Source organism: Haemaphysalis longicornis, unplaced genomic scaffold, assembly GCF_048455015.1.
Source record: "Haemaphysalis longicornis isolate Haplotype H1 unplaced genomic scaffold, Haemaphysalis longicornis Haplotype H1 scaffold_10, whole genome shotgun sequence".
Classification (NCBI taxonomy): Eukaryota; Metazoa; Arthropoda; class Arachnida; order Ixodida; family Ixodidae; genus Haemaphysalis; species Haemaphysalis longicornis.
In genome coordinates this window covers 127,942,346-127,957,561 of record NW_027526204.1, presented here as the reverse complement: position 1 = coordinate 127,957,561, position 15,216 = coordinate 127,942,346, and the positions used below count along the sequence as shown (strand labels likewise).

At 47.7% G+C, this 15,216-nt stretch overlaps 1 protein-coding gene across 4 annotated transcripts in view; it reads right to left on the bottom strand.

Annotated features, from left to right (window-relative positions):
- Nucleotides 1–14,403, bottom strand: part of LOC144159289 (stromal membrane-associated protein 1-like) — a 37,874-nt gene extending 23,471 nt beyond the window's left edge. For 3 of the 4 annotated variants that reach the window (XM_077690684.1, XM_077690685.1, XM_077690687.1), the window contains exons 1-4: nucleotides 14,186–14,403; nucleotides 13,277–13,410; nucleotides 8,779–8,864; nucleotides 5,201–5,288 (exon numbers count right to left, since the gene is read on the bottom strand). In XM_077690684.1, the coding sequence (XP_077546810.1) occupies nucleotides 5,201–5,288; nucleotides 8,779–8,864; nucleotides 13,277–13,410; nucleotides 14,186–14,303 (426 nt within the window). In that variant the 5' untranslated portion in view covers nucleotides 14,304–14,403. The remainder of the gene's footprint in view (nucleotides 1–5,200; nucleotides 5,289–8,778; nucleotides 8,865–13,276; nucleotides 13,411–14,185) is intronic. The other variant, XM_077690686.1, reaches the window with a different exon arrangement.
- Nucleotides 14,404–15,216: the final 813 nt, after the last annotated feature.

The following is a 15,216-nucleotide window of genomic DNA, read 5'->3' as shown; positions in this document are numbered from 1 at the left end:
TTCTCCCGGCGGGCTTTAAACTGCCGCCATCTGGCTCAAAAAATACAAACTACACAGCAAATGAAAGCTTATTTCTTGTGCTACACGGTAGATGGCGCCAAACGTTTCAAAGCGCCCGGCGCGACTTTCAAATCAGCGTTTGAAAACTCCGATCGATTTCGATCGCTCATGATCGAAATCGCGCGTGCGGTACGGAAAGAGTTAAAGGAGTACTGACACGAAATTTCTCGCTTTCAGTTTTTATGCTGTAAAGAATACCTATGGTCCCAGTAATTACGAAAATCGAACCGAAAGGCGTCAGCCACCAACATATAATTAATTATAGCACGTTTATTGCAACCACTTTCAAATTCGGTCGCCGCGTGGGAAAATGGCCGTTCGAAGGAGAGCCTGCAAGCGGACTGCCTGACGTCACGGTCTCCGTGACGTCGGACCGTGACGTCATGGTCTCCGTGACGTCAGGGACGTTCGCTGCATCGTCTGCTACGGATTGCACGCGGTTCACACTAAAGCGCTGGACACATGTACGATTTGTACACTCGATTCACATGCGACTGATCGTTACGACTGTCACCACGACTAGTCGTACGCGTGAATTTGAGACACATGACCCGATGCGTGCATGCGATGCGTCGTCGGCGTCGCTCCGCCCACCGTTTTTGCTCCATGGTCAACTACGACTATCGCTGAGCTGAATTTGTAGATCCCGCGCGTTTAATCGCAAAAAATGGATAAAGCAGGCAATCGTGAAGCGTTTCCTGCCTTCGGAAACAGTTCGCGCACACGCCGGCCGCGCCTGCCAGCTCGGACACTCAGCGGCTCGATCCGGCGCAGACCACGGTAGCAAGACGGTAGCAACCGCTTGTCGCTGCTCTTCTGAATCAATCTGATCGTTAAAATGAAGTTCCACATGCGAGAAAGTAGGTGTTAGTGAGGTGAAAAATTGTGCTTGGGATTGTTATCAGGGCTTATTTTAAAAGCGGTGATCAGATATCTGCCGCGATGCAAGCGTATACGCTGACCGGCCCCCCGCGGCGCGCGGCGGGCGGTGCGCCGACCGGTCGAGAGATGGCAATACCTGCGCGGGAACGTGAAGTGCGCACTTCGCAAGCCTTGCTCACAGCGGTACCGCAGCCAAGCCAAACCTCCTATCGAAGCGAGACCGCCCACAACAACAGCGCAGGCTATCGCTTCCGGTTCCCGAAACAACTGTATGACGTCATGCTGAATCGGCCGCAAAATCGCGGATAGCCTGACGTCACACCCTAAGCGATTTCGCTAGTGCTGCCGATTTGTAATAGTTCGCGGCCAGGGCAATTAAAATCGATTTTTGATGCGTTTCCAGCCTCGGATCGCTCCAAAAATTTCTGTGGGTAATCTGTACAAACTACTGAAGCCAATTATATCGTTATTTAGGCCTCTAAATTTGGTGTCAGTACTCCTTTAATCGTCTACGCGAGCATCAGCGCAACAAAGTAAATTACGAATTTTACCGACTTCGTTACATTGAGGTTTAGCTGTATATGGCGGGACTGTTTAGCTGTATATGGCCTGCTTATCTGGGACTGCTTTTCAATTTGGACAATAGGCAGCAAGACAGTGCAACAGATCTCGAAGTTGTGTCTGTGGAAAGAAAGCCACCCCTTTAGTAGCAATAGCCTAGCGAGCAATCGTATCATAGAAGTAACAGGGCTTTTGTAACATGCTGTACAACAGCTATGGGGACTGCCAGCACTCAGCATGATATCATGCTGCAGTGTCTTAACTTGCACCTTAGGAAGGTCTGTAGGCCCAAGACTATTGCCAGCTAATATTTCAATGTGGTTCACCCTCCCCAAAACCCCTTCCTGGTTTTCAAGGTAGACTCAAGAAGTGCCTGAATACAGCTTTCAAGACAAGTGCTAGTAATGGCCACGACCCCTTTGAATGGATGCAGAGAATTCCTTTTTTGAGAGATGAGGCTACTGTATAAGTCATAATATAGGCGAAGGTTTAAAGAATTTGCCCAAAAGTCACCCCTCAACCTAACACCGGTCACTGGCATAGTGTTGCTAGTCATCTGGCAAGCGGACAGCCCAATGAGCCCATCCAAACCACAAAGGCAGCGTCGCCACCACTAGCAATCTGACACGACACGGTTGTTTTTTTAAGGACGAATCCCCTTAGAGCATGGTTTCTCAAAGTGGGTTCCGCGGAACCTAGGGGTTCCGCAGGCCGCTCCTCAGGGTTCCGCGAACCACTGATAAATTTTCCCTGTTCCCGCAGTCGCAAACTTGAGGTGCGATCGATCTAAGGAACCTCCATTACTCACGCCTGAGTGTCAGTAAGCACATCTCGACGCATAACAGAAACGCGCGAGCTGCGGAATAAATCTCGCCAGCAGCTTGTAGCCAGCCAGACTCCGAAAACGGGCCACGTGGTTAAACTATTGCACTTGAATCTCGGACTTATATAACCCCCATGCGCATTTCTCCTGTTTCGAGATAGGTGCCGCTAGCGTACGCACTCGCGTAAAGTCGACTGAAAAAAAAAGCGATACCGTTGCTTGCTTTTGAATTTATTGCACGTTAATGTAGCATGAACGGAATGAAAACTGGCGGGAGGGGGAGGGGGTTCCTTAGAACTTAACGGAACTTAGCAGGGTTCCCTGGGACCAACATGCTTGAGAACCCCTGCCTTAGAGGATAAGGCTGTTGGTGTCTAATGTCGTCCTAATAGTAGTCTCGTGTAGTCACAGTACTAGAACACCGGGAAACTCGTTTACACCTCATGCTAGAACGTAACGCGTACTAAAAAAAAAAAAAAAAAAAAACACCGTGACACTCGTTTATGCCTCGTGCTAGGGAGCTTCATGCTTCACAGACAAGAGACTTTTACAGCAAAGCTGCATACCTCTATCCCCCAGCGGTTTCACCTCTGTTGGCAAAAACACCAAGGTGCCAAGAATACACTTGTACACTGCATGCTTTGTTCCTCCCCAGGTTTCACATTAGCGGAAATAACCCGGGATTTTTTTTGTTTCTCTTGCTGCCAGTGAACGTATGCGTGCTATTTCCTTTTTGTTCAAGATGAGTTCAGCCACTCGGTGCCAGCTGACTGCAGAAGTTAAGTCTTTGGGGATTCCAAAGCCAATCAATGGCAACATGTCCACCTAGTGCCAGTTTGATGTCACCGAAAAAGTGGACGGTAGTGGCGTAAGGGGAAGGCGCAGCTCTCAGCATGCAACGCTTGGAAGACCTTGTTTCGTAGGCACCGCGCTGTGCACGTGAAACTGGACAAAGGGCAGCTTTTGCCTGCGAGCACCACGCGACGTCTCTATGCATAGACGGTCGGCGACAACCCTAAGACACATGCTGGCCGCATGCACAGACCGCCTCTTGCGACTGTCTGCATACGGGCATCCCATGCTCGGCACTCCCTGATGACATGGTCTTGTGTTTAAGAATAGCTGCTTGAAGAATCCCCTGGATTACTCTGAGAACAACCTGCAGTGTGGGTGATGGCCAGCCAAAAGCAGTCGTCCAACAAAATTTCAGAGAGCTCTAAAGACTAATCAGACAAACCAAGCACTTATACCCTCAATAACGCAATGCTACGTACCTAATTTTCTTCTCTCCCACTTATCGGCCACAAAGCAAGAGGGTCGACCTACATTCTGACTTATACGATAGCAATTTGAACAGTAGATGTGACTGCCCTGAAATTGTCTTCTCGTAGAATATGCTCAGGGATCCAATATAACTTTTCTAAGGTCCCGACAACCTTGAACACTGCTGCATATATTACTTGCACAAGTGTGACCATGATGGAAGAAAGCGTGGGCGGAGTTATCGTGCTCTCATCATCATCATCACCACTACCAGCCTGTCTAAGCCCACTGCAGGGCCAGGGTCTTTCCCATAGATCTCCAATTATCCCAGTCCTGTGCTAACTGCAACCAATTTTTCTTGATCTCGTCTGCCAACCTAACTTCCTGCCGCTCCCTGCCACGCTTGCCTTCTCCGGGGATCCACTCTGTTGCCCTTAATGACCAACGGTTATCTTGCCTTTGCATTACAGGCCCTCCCCCCGTTCATTTTTGCGTCTTAATTTCTACTACCATGTCCTTAACACGCGTTTATTCCCTGACCCACTCCGCTCTCTTCTTGTCCCTTAATGTTACACCAATCGTCTTCCGTTCCATTGCTCGCTGAGTCGTCCTCAGTTTAAGTTGAACCCTTTTAGTGAGCCTTTCTACGTTTATTGCTCTATACCTGAACAACAAAAAAAAAAAAGTTTATTGTGGTACACCCCTAAAAACTGCCTTTCAAGTTTCTCGCCATGCTGCCACACACTGAACAGCAGTGAAAATGCTTGTTAGTTCAGTCCTTTCAAGTTATGGAGCTGATCACTTGTGCTGCAAGAACATCACCATGCGCCACTTTGCCATGTTAACATGCCAAACTACAGCACTGCACAGAGCAGATGAACTACCACAGCACTGCCTGGAATTAAAAGGGCACATCTAGGAGACACTTTCCGGTCCAAAACTTTCACCCATTTTCTGGCCATCCTGGTCCAAAATGATTTGTTGCCAGTTTCTGGCGCCACGAAGGAAAACACAAACTGTGCAAGAAACGTGCAGAACATGTATTTTTTCTCTTGCATTCAGCTTGCAACTCCTTTACAGACATTTGAGCAGCGTGGGAAACCGCTCGAAGCACTCTCCTAGGTGCAAGCCAGGGTTTTTAGTGCAGGTTGAGCAGAAAAACTGTTTTCCTCCTGCCTCCTTTTGCTTTTTTCTATTGCTACAAACATATGACGGAGGCACGTAATTTTATACCTCACTGAAGTCATCACCGCTTTCACTAAATGTCCCACCGTAAAATGCACACAAAGAGAAGGTGCCCATGCTTCTCAGAACACAGCCCGCAGGTGAAAATGCTCCGAGATCCAAAAAGCCCGTGCTGAACATTGTGCTGCACCCTTGTGCAAGGAGACTAAACCTTCAACGAACAAAGTTCACTTATCCGTCAAGAGATGGCGCACCATGTAAACAAAGAATGCACGCGCATCGCAGCGAGAAAAACCGCCAAATTCACACCTTGAACACCCAAGTCGGGCAGAACCTGACAGCAGTCCGCTGTGGCTGTGTTGTGTTTTTGGGCAGGGCCCGGCAACGAACCACAAAAGGTCAAATTCTGTTTCTGCGAATGCTTACGGCAGGTGGTGGCATCGGGGGCGGGACCCATTCCTTGGCGATGTACTTTTTCTGCTCGTACTTCGAACGAATGAAGGCTTCTAAGGACCTGGAAACAGCAAGAACACGGCCTCCTTTCAATGCCTCCAGTAGTCACTAGCAAATGCAGCACTGGTTTGCCGCTAGAGAAATTCTGCATGCACACAATGGCCCTCCTGATTATAAGAGCCCTGCAGAGTACACACTAATTCCAAGAAAGCCCAATGAACGGCAAGTGTTGCAACAATAACGAAAGCTAGTGCCAGAATGGTATCAGAGAAGTGTGCAAATGGACACAAGAAATCAAACTTTCACCCCACTAACTGGGGAGCTATACAGTAGAACCTCGTTGATACATTTAAAAAAAATAAGTGAGGGAGAAACTTACAATTCGGGCAAACGCACTCTTTGGTAAGAAATGCATTGAAAAATTTTTAGTGCTCACAACAGACCGTATCAACTGGGTTCTGCTGTAATGCGTAGCCTTTAATCGGTGCGAGACAAAATTGCAACTTAAAGGGGCCCTAACCGCCTTCCAAAGGTAGCCATTTCAATCGCGCAATCGCTAGAGTACCCCTTCACGACAACGTATACCAAATATTACACCTCTGCGTAAAGCAGGGGCCACACAAACACGCATAAAAGGCAGCTTCTTTCCTTGTTTACCTATGCTTCCTCGTTGCCATACTGCCTCGCTCTGACGTAGTTCTGGCTATGACACACGAAGCACTGAACCAACTCTACAGCGCCGCTATTGGTGGGCCCCTTTAAATGCTGTAGCCAATCAGCATTCCCGGCTCTAAGGGAAACGTGGGTGTGGTCCAGGCGAGAAGCGCTCCGGCACCGATGGCGTGGCGTATCTTTGTAGTATATTATCTCTAAGGACCTCTAAGGACGAATATTGATCGTCGCTATTAGCCGCACGAGCTTAGCTGAATTTGTAGATATAGCGAGTCATTTACAAGGTACGAATAATGCTGCAAAACACGGAGATTCTCTGCAGGAAGAAACGCCGCTACACGCGCGACTGCGGCAAGCATCTGCCTGCATGATATGGCTAACACCGCAGCAGCTAAAACTTGTCACCGCCTGGCAGGGCGACACTATTGCTGAAAACCAGTTTATAAATGCGTGAGAGGGGGTGATAGTGCAGCGGAAGATTGCGCTGGTGATCGCCGTCGGCGTGGCCTTGTAAAGCGTTGAGAAGTTACTGTATAACTGCGGCAATGCTAAGCCTTTTCAAAACATTGGGGCCTTGGAGGGACCTGTTTGCCATGAAAGTGCTGCATGAGGAAATGCTAGAGTGTCACTAGTCGGTATAAATTTTCGATTACTGTCGTGAGTGAGCATGTGTTTGGGAGACCACTACCTGGCCCTCAAACGCTCGTTTCCCCTATTCTAAAACTGACGTGCCAACGCGACCACAGCCGACGCGAGGCGCACAGTCGCCAGGAGGTGCGAGCAGCAGCCCGACCAGCCCCGCTCAGCAGTTGGAGGAGCCTGTGCTGCCAAAAAGAAAATAGAAAAAGGCGCGACGTTTCGCTGAGCGGAGCCAATGGCTGTGCATACCTCAAACCTTGTCCTGTTTCTCTAGGTGGTCTTGCGCCTGGTCGGTGACATCACCGCTTCCAGAGTGCCTTGGAGGCGTGGTGAGAGGGAAGAGCTCTAGGCTTAATTGCAGGCCCTTTTTGATGAACGATAACTCAGCTAATACTCAACGCCTTTAAACCATTTTGGGGCAGGACGTTCCTTGGATAGTACTCCAGGTTTTGCGCACGTAAAATTGCAACCTTTAGAACCCTGTTTAGGGCCCCTTTAAGCCAAACGGACCGCAGTTTTGTAAACTGCACCCAGTGGCATGGGTGTTGGCAGGGGCACATGCCCCCCCCACCCAAGGCAACAGGTTTGCTCCTGAAGACAAAATCCTGTTTACACTTATTACCAGTGGCAAATAGCGTGCTCGGTAAATGAACCCACAGAAAATGGTGTGCACCGTACAAGTTCCTTCCACAATGGTTTACGAGACATTTTATTTAAGCAGCACACAAACGCTTTTCAACGCAGGCACTTTGCAAAAAAGCGTGACACTTACGTTATGTGACAGCTCCTGTGGTAAGATTTTGCAAGCACAGAGCATGAAGAGAAGCTCACACACAAGTTCTCCCCTCAATTTTAGAGGTCAGCCCATTTCTGCTCCAAAAATGAGGCATGCCACGAGGGGGGGGGGGTGTGGGCATTGTGGGAGAATCTAGCGGACTTTCAAGAGGTCCAGTCTCATACGATCTCACAAAGGAAATTAACTCCTCGGCGCTGTATTGTAAGCAAGTTCCATTATACTCTGGTGCCACAATGAAAATCGCCCGTGCCAGCAACACAGCTGGCTGTTTCTTCGGGCAACACAGAGTGCATTACTCAAAGCATTTAGAGCATGACAAGAGTCGTTTTTGGGATTTGTCTGCCTTAAACCTTAAAGGGACCATGCAGACAAAACACAAGTTTGGTTCATTCGAAAGATTGCTTCGTTAGAGCCATACTGACACCACTTTTGATGCCACATTTCGCTCAGATAAGCTATTTAATTAGGAAAAAAGGAAATGGCATGCGACCCACTAGCTCATTTCCCGCAACAGAACCTATGATGTCATATGCCCAGCTGTGCGATTGGCTGAGGCCGACAAAGCGAACGCAAATTAGGCAAGGCTTATAAGCTTGCCGAACGAGCTTTTTGCGCTTAAATGTAATGAATATTAATTTTATAGTAAGAATGGTGGGGTAAACAATGAAAGTTACGAAAATACACGTAACCATAGAAGTACCAATGCGCACCGCTGTTGGTATTGTGTGCACTATGCTTGTTTTACTGCACAGCAGTCCACTGCTTTAGAGCTGTCTTACACAACAATGGCCGACTGGTGTAAACGACTTCTTACGTGACCCTGTTTGTTGACTATACCCTATGTTTCACGAAACGATTACATTCTACCGTAACAAAACCAAACCACGCGCAAATACAATAAAAAACAAAGCAAGGGCGGAAATTGGTGCGCCGCTGAGTATGGTAGTGCCATTTGGGAGGACTGACGGCAAGCAAGGCTGCAGAGCCTAATGACGCACTGGAAGTTCGTTTCAATACCCGCCCTCATGACTTCATGGCAGACGCCCCGAAAACTCATGATTTGGCGGGAGAATCGAAATTTTAACCTAAATTGATTCATTACTCAGCTCATTTCTCAGCGAACGCGGCATTGTTTGCTGCCGGACAAGCACTGGGGGCACTATAAAACCTGAAGTCTTAAATAAAACAAACGCATTTTGTCTGCGCGGCCACTTTAATCAGCTTGTGAACTACTGCAGTGACGACACCCTATGCCAGAAAAAGCGAACGATGTCCCGCATTAGGCACAATCTCCATTCAAAACACAAACTCGCATTGACACCACGAGCCCGTCACTTAGGCAGAGTGAAACAACACGAGCTATTGCTTTTCTCAACTTGTGCACGCATATAACAACATGTCCTGTGTTTGTATTTTAGAACAGAGGTACACTGCGGAAACTTACGAATCTGTCTGAGGGCGCCTAAAGTTGTCTGGCAGGTTGGCCTCGTACACTGCTCTTCCTTTGCTGTTGCCCATCTGCTGGAGGCACTGCACCACACAAGACACACAGAAACAAAAACAAAAAACAAGAATTAAAGCCTTTCCACTCAATGTGAAAGCTGTCCGAAGTGCAGAGCAGTTGATTCCCCCATTATTCGCTCACTGCTACCACCCAATGCAATTCAAATTTCCCGCCTTCACAGTGCTCGTGCACCCCCTTCCTGAAACTGCGCCAGCGGGAGTTTTGTACTTTTTGTGCTTGCTCTTCCGCCCGCACGTGCCGGCGTCACTGCCACTTTTTTTTCGCCTACTATCCTAAAAACCAACCCAACGAGCGTTCCGAACTAAATGAACGTGGGCGCTGCTGGTTAATTACGTATATTTTGCCTCAAATGTACTTGCAGTTTTCTTTGCACTAAACAATGGGGAGATGTATGACAAGCGCCAGTGGTTCACAAGTTTCGAACACTTATGACTATATAAACCGCTTGGCTTTCAAGGCCTCTGGGTTACGCTAAGACGATAGCCGCTACGACAGAACACCGTGGGGCTCTACTTGGGTCTAGCGAGCGAGCTATGACGACAAGGCGAGCCCCTAAAGTGCTCTGCACTTGAAATTTGACATGTACTTGCCACACAGCTTTATCTGCATGCAATTACACCACAAATTCTACTCGTTACCAAGCATTAGCTGAATCTTGTGCACGCATGTTTTTGCTGCGTGGAAGTGGCAGTTCCTTTCAGCCTTTTCAAGGTCACGTTAGTCGCACTCCGACATGCTCTGGCAACAAGTGACAAAAAGAAGAAACTGGCTGTTTGAGGTGCGGCCACTGAATCGGCCTCTTCAAAGCATCTATTTTTCACATAATTGCGTGATAGGGAAATTTAGTTGTAATTGTTAATTTCAACTTTTTTGTTTGTTCACCACTCTTTAGTAGCTTTATGCTAGTGCTAACCACCTGCTTTACGATCTCACATATTTATGCAGAAATTGTGGCATCTGCACATTCATAGGCTTAAATGCATGAGAAAATAATCAAAGCTATTCAGTTATGCTGGTTATCACAGTTCTTTGGGTATGCAGCCTGGAATTATTCATGTTACCGTATGCTGGATCAAAAAAAAAAAAAAAAAACACTTCTGAAAAATCTAGGCATGGAATAATTGAATCCCACTTAGGTAAGCCAGACAAAAAAAAAAAAAGAATGATCTAATGCAAATGCAAACAAGCATCCCCTATACGGATGCATATTTATCATCCTTTATTTCCACAGAAAATTGACTACACCACTATGCAACCAGCTCTGCACATTTCTTACAAGTGAGCTTCAGAAAGCTCACTAACTATGAAACGAAAATTGAGACAATAGGTTTCTCACAATGAGACAGTAAATCTTGCCACCTTTCCAGTTACTTGCTAAGTTGCTGAACATTCTGAAGCTTGGCTTTCTTTTTTACACTATCAGAGTAACCCACTGTTCTTGCTAGTTGGTCATCAACCAACTAGAACAATTACTGGCTACATGACATCTCTGAACTTTAAACGCTGCTTCACAGGGTGTTATCGTACATAACGACATAGCCAGCAGATACGGGAGGTTGTAATAGGAAGACAATAGGTCTATAATATGAACGTACAGGAGGGCGTGGAAAAGGTATCAATGTAGAAGTTGAGACACTCAAATACCAGACAGTACTTGCTAGCTGCCTAACTGGATGGATGCAGATTGAAGGACTTAAGTCATGTGATTCAGCCCAACATTCAGGCCAAATCCCCAGACTGCTTTTACCAGCTCTCCGCTTATATCTTCGCAGTGAAAAATTCCACAGTACAGGAGAATCGACCAGCAAATAAAGCACACTGCAGTTAAAATAGAGCAAGCACACAGTGAGTCCGTGTGGAGGGTAAAAGATGAAACTTTTATTCCATGGCCATGCATGATAACAGTGCCTTGCGCAAGGTTATAATTTTCTTTTTTTCTATGCCGAGTACAATGGTACCACAAGACGCAGAGAGAAGAGCGAATACGATCACAGATAAGAACTACTACATACACTACTGTGCAATCTGCTCCAATTTTACGTGCTGATGACCAAACGCTGGTAGTACCACCTCCAAAGATAAGCAGGTATACTCTATATAGAAAAAGGGACATGTGGGCCACAATGACAATGCACCTGGTAAAAGCAATACCGTTCAGTTTAATTCACTCTTTCCAGCGACGCTAGTGACGCCGCGCGGAATTTGTCCGAAGCCGGGAGACGGTGATCGGCGGACCTGCCCCTTCGGCGGAGGCGGCCGGCGGCATCCGTTCGGCCTCGCAGAAGCGAAATAAAAATAGTAATCGCGAGTGTAGTAATTAATCTACAATGCTGTATAAATAGTCGGAAAATATAGGCTGGTTCATATTCCCTCAACTTTCTTGAAGCTATAGAAGCTGCAGGTAAACTGAGAGAGTTTTGGGACTCATCGGCGTGTGCTGCGGAGAAAAATGGGTCTTTCGAACCCATCCGCGCGGACGTGGTGCCTAAATTATTCTTCCCTCAATTATGGCTGCCACATTTAATAGTTTTTTTGCTGTAAGGGCGCCGATTTTGTAGGTTTTTTTTGTATAACCTTGTGATCGTCTTTCTCGGATCATTCACTGCCGCATAATGTGTCAACCGACCTTCGCTTATCTGTGGTTAAATTGGCTCAATTCCACTGCTTTCAAACATATAAGCAGCAGAGGCTGTCCGATCGGCTTGCTATTATTTTCAATAAAGAAACAAAAAAAAAGTGCAAACTTTTTCCACGCTAAGGCGAGGAGCAAATGTGGGGATGAGTTTATCGATTAATGACTGAAGACATAATTATGTCGGAGCAAGATATGTTTTAGCAATGACAATATTGTAGCTGGGTCGAGTAGTTCAAATGCAAGCTCTTGAATCGATTTATTAGCCCCCGTTTTTCTTTGGTAATAAGCATCAACGCACTTAAAAATTTTACCGGCAGTCAAATCAACATAACGTAATTTCAGCCAAGAGATTTCTCTTAAATTAATTATCACAAGCAAAAAGCGCACTTGTAGAGTACTGCCTGTATTTTCATAAACGCTTCAGTATCACACGCCAGTGTATGCTATATGCACGCGTATATACAACGTAGGCGTATGATATTTTTTTCATATAATGCTAACACATTCGTTTGTATACCACTTGATACGACGTAATGGAAGAACAGTTTTCGCGGTTTTACTGCCCAGAGTCACAAGTAGGTTTTACTACACCCAAGCAAAATACCGCAATACGCACATATCGCCCGCGCATAGTGCGTATGGGCTCCTGCTTAGTGTGTACGCAGGGAAATTAACACGCCTAAAGTAAAACATACACTGCGATGGCGTACACTGCAATGATGTTCCAAAACGTAGTGTTGTCCATTCTGTAGCAGGTTGTTTGCTTAATTAGGCGGGATTGTTCTCAAAGCACTTCCGTGCGGCCTGTGCCATGCACAGCGGATTGCCTCACCCGCAGCGCTTTTTACACTGCAGCAGACACCCTGAAACGAATCGAATGTTGTCTCGCAATCAGCACCGTACACCTGTGTTTATGTTTTACTAAAGTAGTAGTTTCAAGCGGAACTATGGGCTTTCAGGCCGCTACTGATGCTGCCGCGCACGCAGCTACGGGGGCCCGATCACCGTCTCGTCCGCCATTGCCGTTTTCCGCAGCGCTACCTGTAGGGGCTGGAAAGAGCGGATACTCGTGGTCCCTTATTTTCCCGTCCAGAGTAGTTTTGAGTGATCCGTGGGCAGAGGAAAACTGCCCTCTCAATTTTCGCCCCATTTCAAACTTGTGAAACTTGTCACTTCAACGGCAAAAAACGGCGTCCTGAATACACAGCTGCATCCAAGAAAGTGAAAGGAAACAAAACGCGGATTTTCCGTCACGCCAAATTCCCATGCCCTCCACCCAATCACTTCCCATGCCCCGGTTTCCTCTGACAAGCACGCGCCCACCGCACACACGAATGCGAGAGGAAAAGAAAAAGAAGGAAAATATGCCACCGGGGTACTCCCGGACTGATAGTAACCAAGGTTACGCGTCAGAGAGCGCGTTCTCGCGTGCTACCCACGCGCTGCCGTCCATCGAAACACCGCAGTCGCGCAATACATTCCAGCGCCGTACTGTAACAGCTGTCGGCGACCCGAGACGGGGCCGCGGTCAAAGCACAAACGCACGCAGATGACGCGACGCGCGCTTTACGTCAGTCGGGTAAGCGACGCGAAAAAAAGGTACGAAACGCGCCAGAATAAAACCGCTGGCAAAGCGCTAAGGGAACCCGGAGGAATTGAAACGGACGGTAAAGGAAAATGCCCGCCGGTGCTCTTCTGAGAACCGCCGCTCGATCGAAACGTGGCAAAGTATCTTTGTTGACGACCAGAGCGGGAATTGGAGGTGGTCCCGGTCGCACTTACGGCCACTTGCTCGGGGGTCCAGGTGTCCAGGTTGACGGACTTGACCCTCGATATGTGCACGCCGAGATTCCGATGAATGCCGGCGCAGCGGATACACAGGAACATGCCCAGGTTCCAGGATGCCCATCGCGGACCTTGCATGCGGGGAAATACGGTACAAGATAACGCATCGCTTTCAACCCGCACGGACGCTAGAGTAACTTATTGCAACACTGTAGGGACGACTCCCTTCAAATGAAACCCAAAACAGTGGTTATTCGGTTACTACTGCATTGCACGCAAAAGTTGGCGTTCACTTTCAGGTCAAACGCAAAGCGGGTTGGAATACGATATTTAAACGGTTGACAACCGAGAGCATCTGTACGAAAACAAAGAAAGGTCAGTTGTTTATTCTACGCGGTGCGGGGTAAACAAAACGGCGAAATAACCACCTGAAAAAAGATGACTAGATACGGTGACGCCTCCCAGTGAAAGGCGAGCTGCTTTCGAGTCACGGTTAAGAAACGACAACAGCTGCCGGCCACGGGTTGCATGTGACAGACGTTGCAAACGATACGAGAGACAGTCTTTGAGAAGCACACCCCCTGGAAGAACGATTTGGTTTCTCTTCAACGTGCAGGCAGCAACAGCCAAGAGGACATCCACCCCCCTCTTTCCGTGCCCTCCCCCCTGTACTTACATACGCGCGACAGATTTGGCAACTTGCGCACGGGCGACTACAAAGGCAATTGTCCCGGAAACACGACTGTCGCCGGCTTGGAGGAAGCGAGAGACAGAGGCACTCACCGCTCGACACCAGACCCGATTTAACAGCGCGAAAGATGCGAAACAGCGACGCCTCTAAGCCTTGCTAGCAGAAAGCGGAGGAAATAAAGGGAGGCACAAATCCAGCGGGCGCACATGACGAACCTTTGGCGTCACAGTCGACGCAGTACTTGTTGTCCTCCTCGCGAAGAAGTTGGCCTAGGATGGCCTGGCACTTGTCCTGTATCTGCTTCTGCCTCTCGCGCTCTGTCTTGCTTGCCATCACTAACCACGGCGGGCACGGACGCCAGCGAACCACTGATGGCTAGAGTGGCCCGTTTCCCCGCCAGCCGGAAGACGCCGAGCAAGCCGGCCAACTGATTGCGGGTGACGTCACGAGTGACGGAGAGCTGAAGCGAACAAAAAGCTACTGCATGACGTCGAATACGGCGTACCGTTACATCAATGTGGTGTTAATTTAGAAAAAAATACGGCACTAGTGGATAAATAAATTTAAGCTTCGACTATATGTTGTTTTGTTAACTTTATTGTACGGTACAACAAGCCAGATTTTATTGAAACGTCTGCCCATCCCTCTATCAGAGTTACTGGATATATTGAGTAACTCTGCCCTCTATGCAATGACCCCTTATTTTTCGCTCTGTCAATATCCGCGCCTTGTTGGTTTATTTGATCGTCGCCGACTTCATAAAAACCTCTGATTGACTTTTGGTGTCGTCAAAGCAAATAAGAAAATTGTTTAGCGCCATCTCAAACATGGAAGCGCTCAGCAAAGTTAAAAACAAAGCATAGAGTTGTAAACAGTTGTCAGAAGGTAAGAAGCTAGCACTGCCCAGAGTTACTCAATATAGACAGTTGCGAAACTCCGCTTCAGAATCCGGGCGGCGCTAGCCCCCCCACTCCGTGGAAGCTGAGGGGCAAGTCGACGCGCGCGGCACCTAGGAGATAAAAACGGAACTTCGCTAAACTATTATTATTCAAAATTCTTCTGTAAAATAAAGATTGCTTTTTCAAATTAAAACACAATAATTACGTAAAATTTACTTGTGTTTTTGCGGCTTTTCTTTTTATGACTTACGGCAGCAGCCGCAAGCACTTGAGTACTGCTTCAACGTCCTGCCGACAGACGACAGGCTAGTCAACTTGCCCCGTGCTTGCCCCGGCGCAGGGGGGCA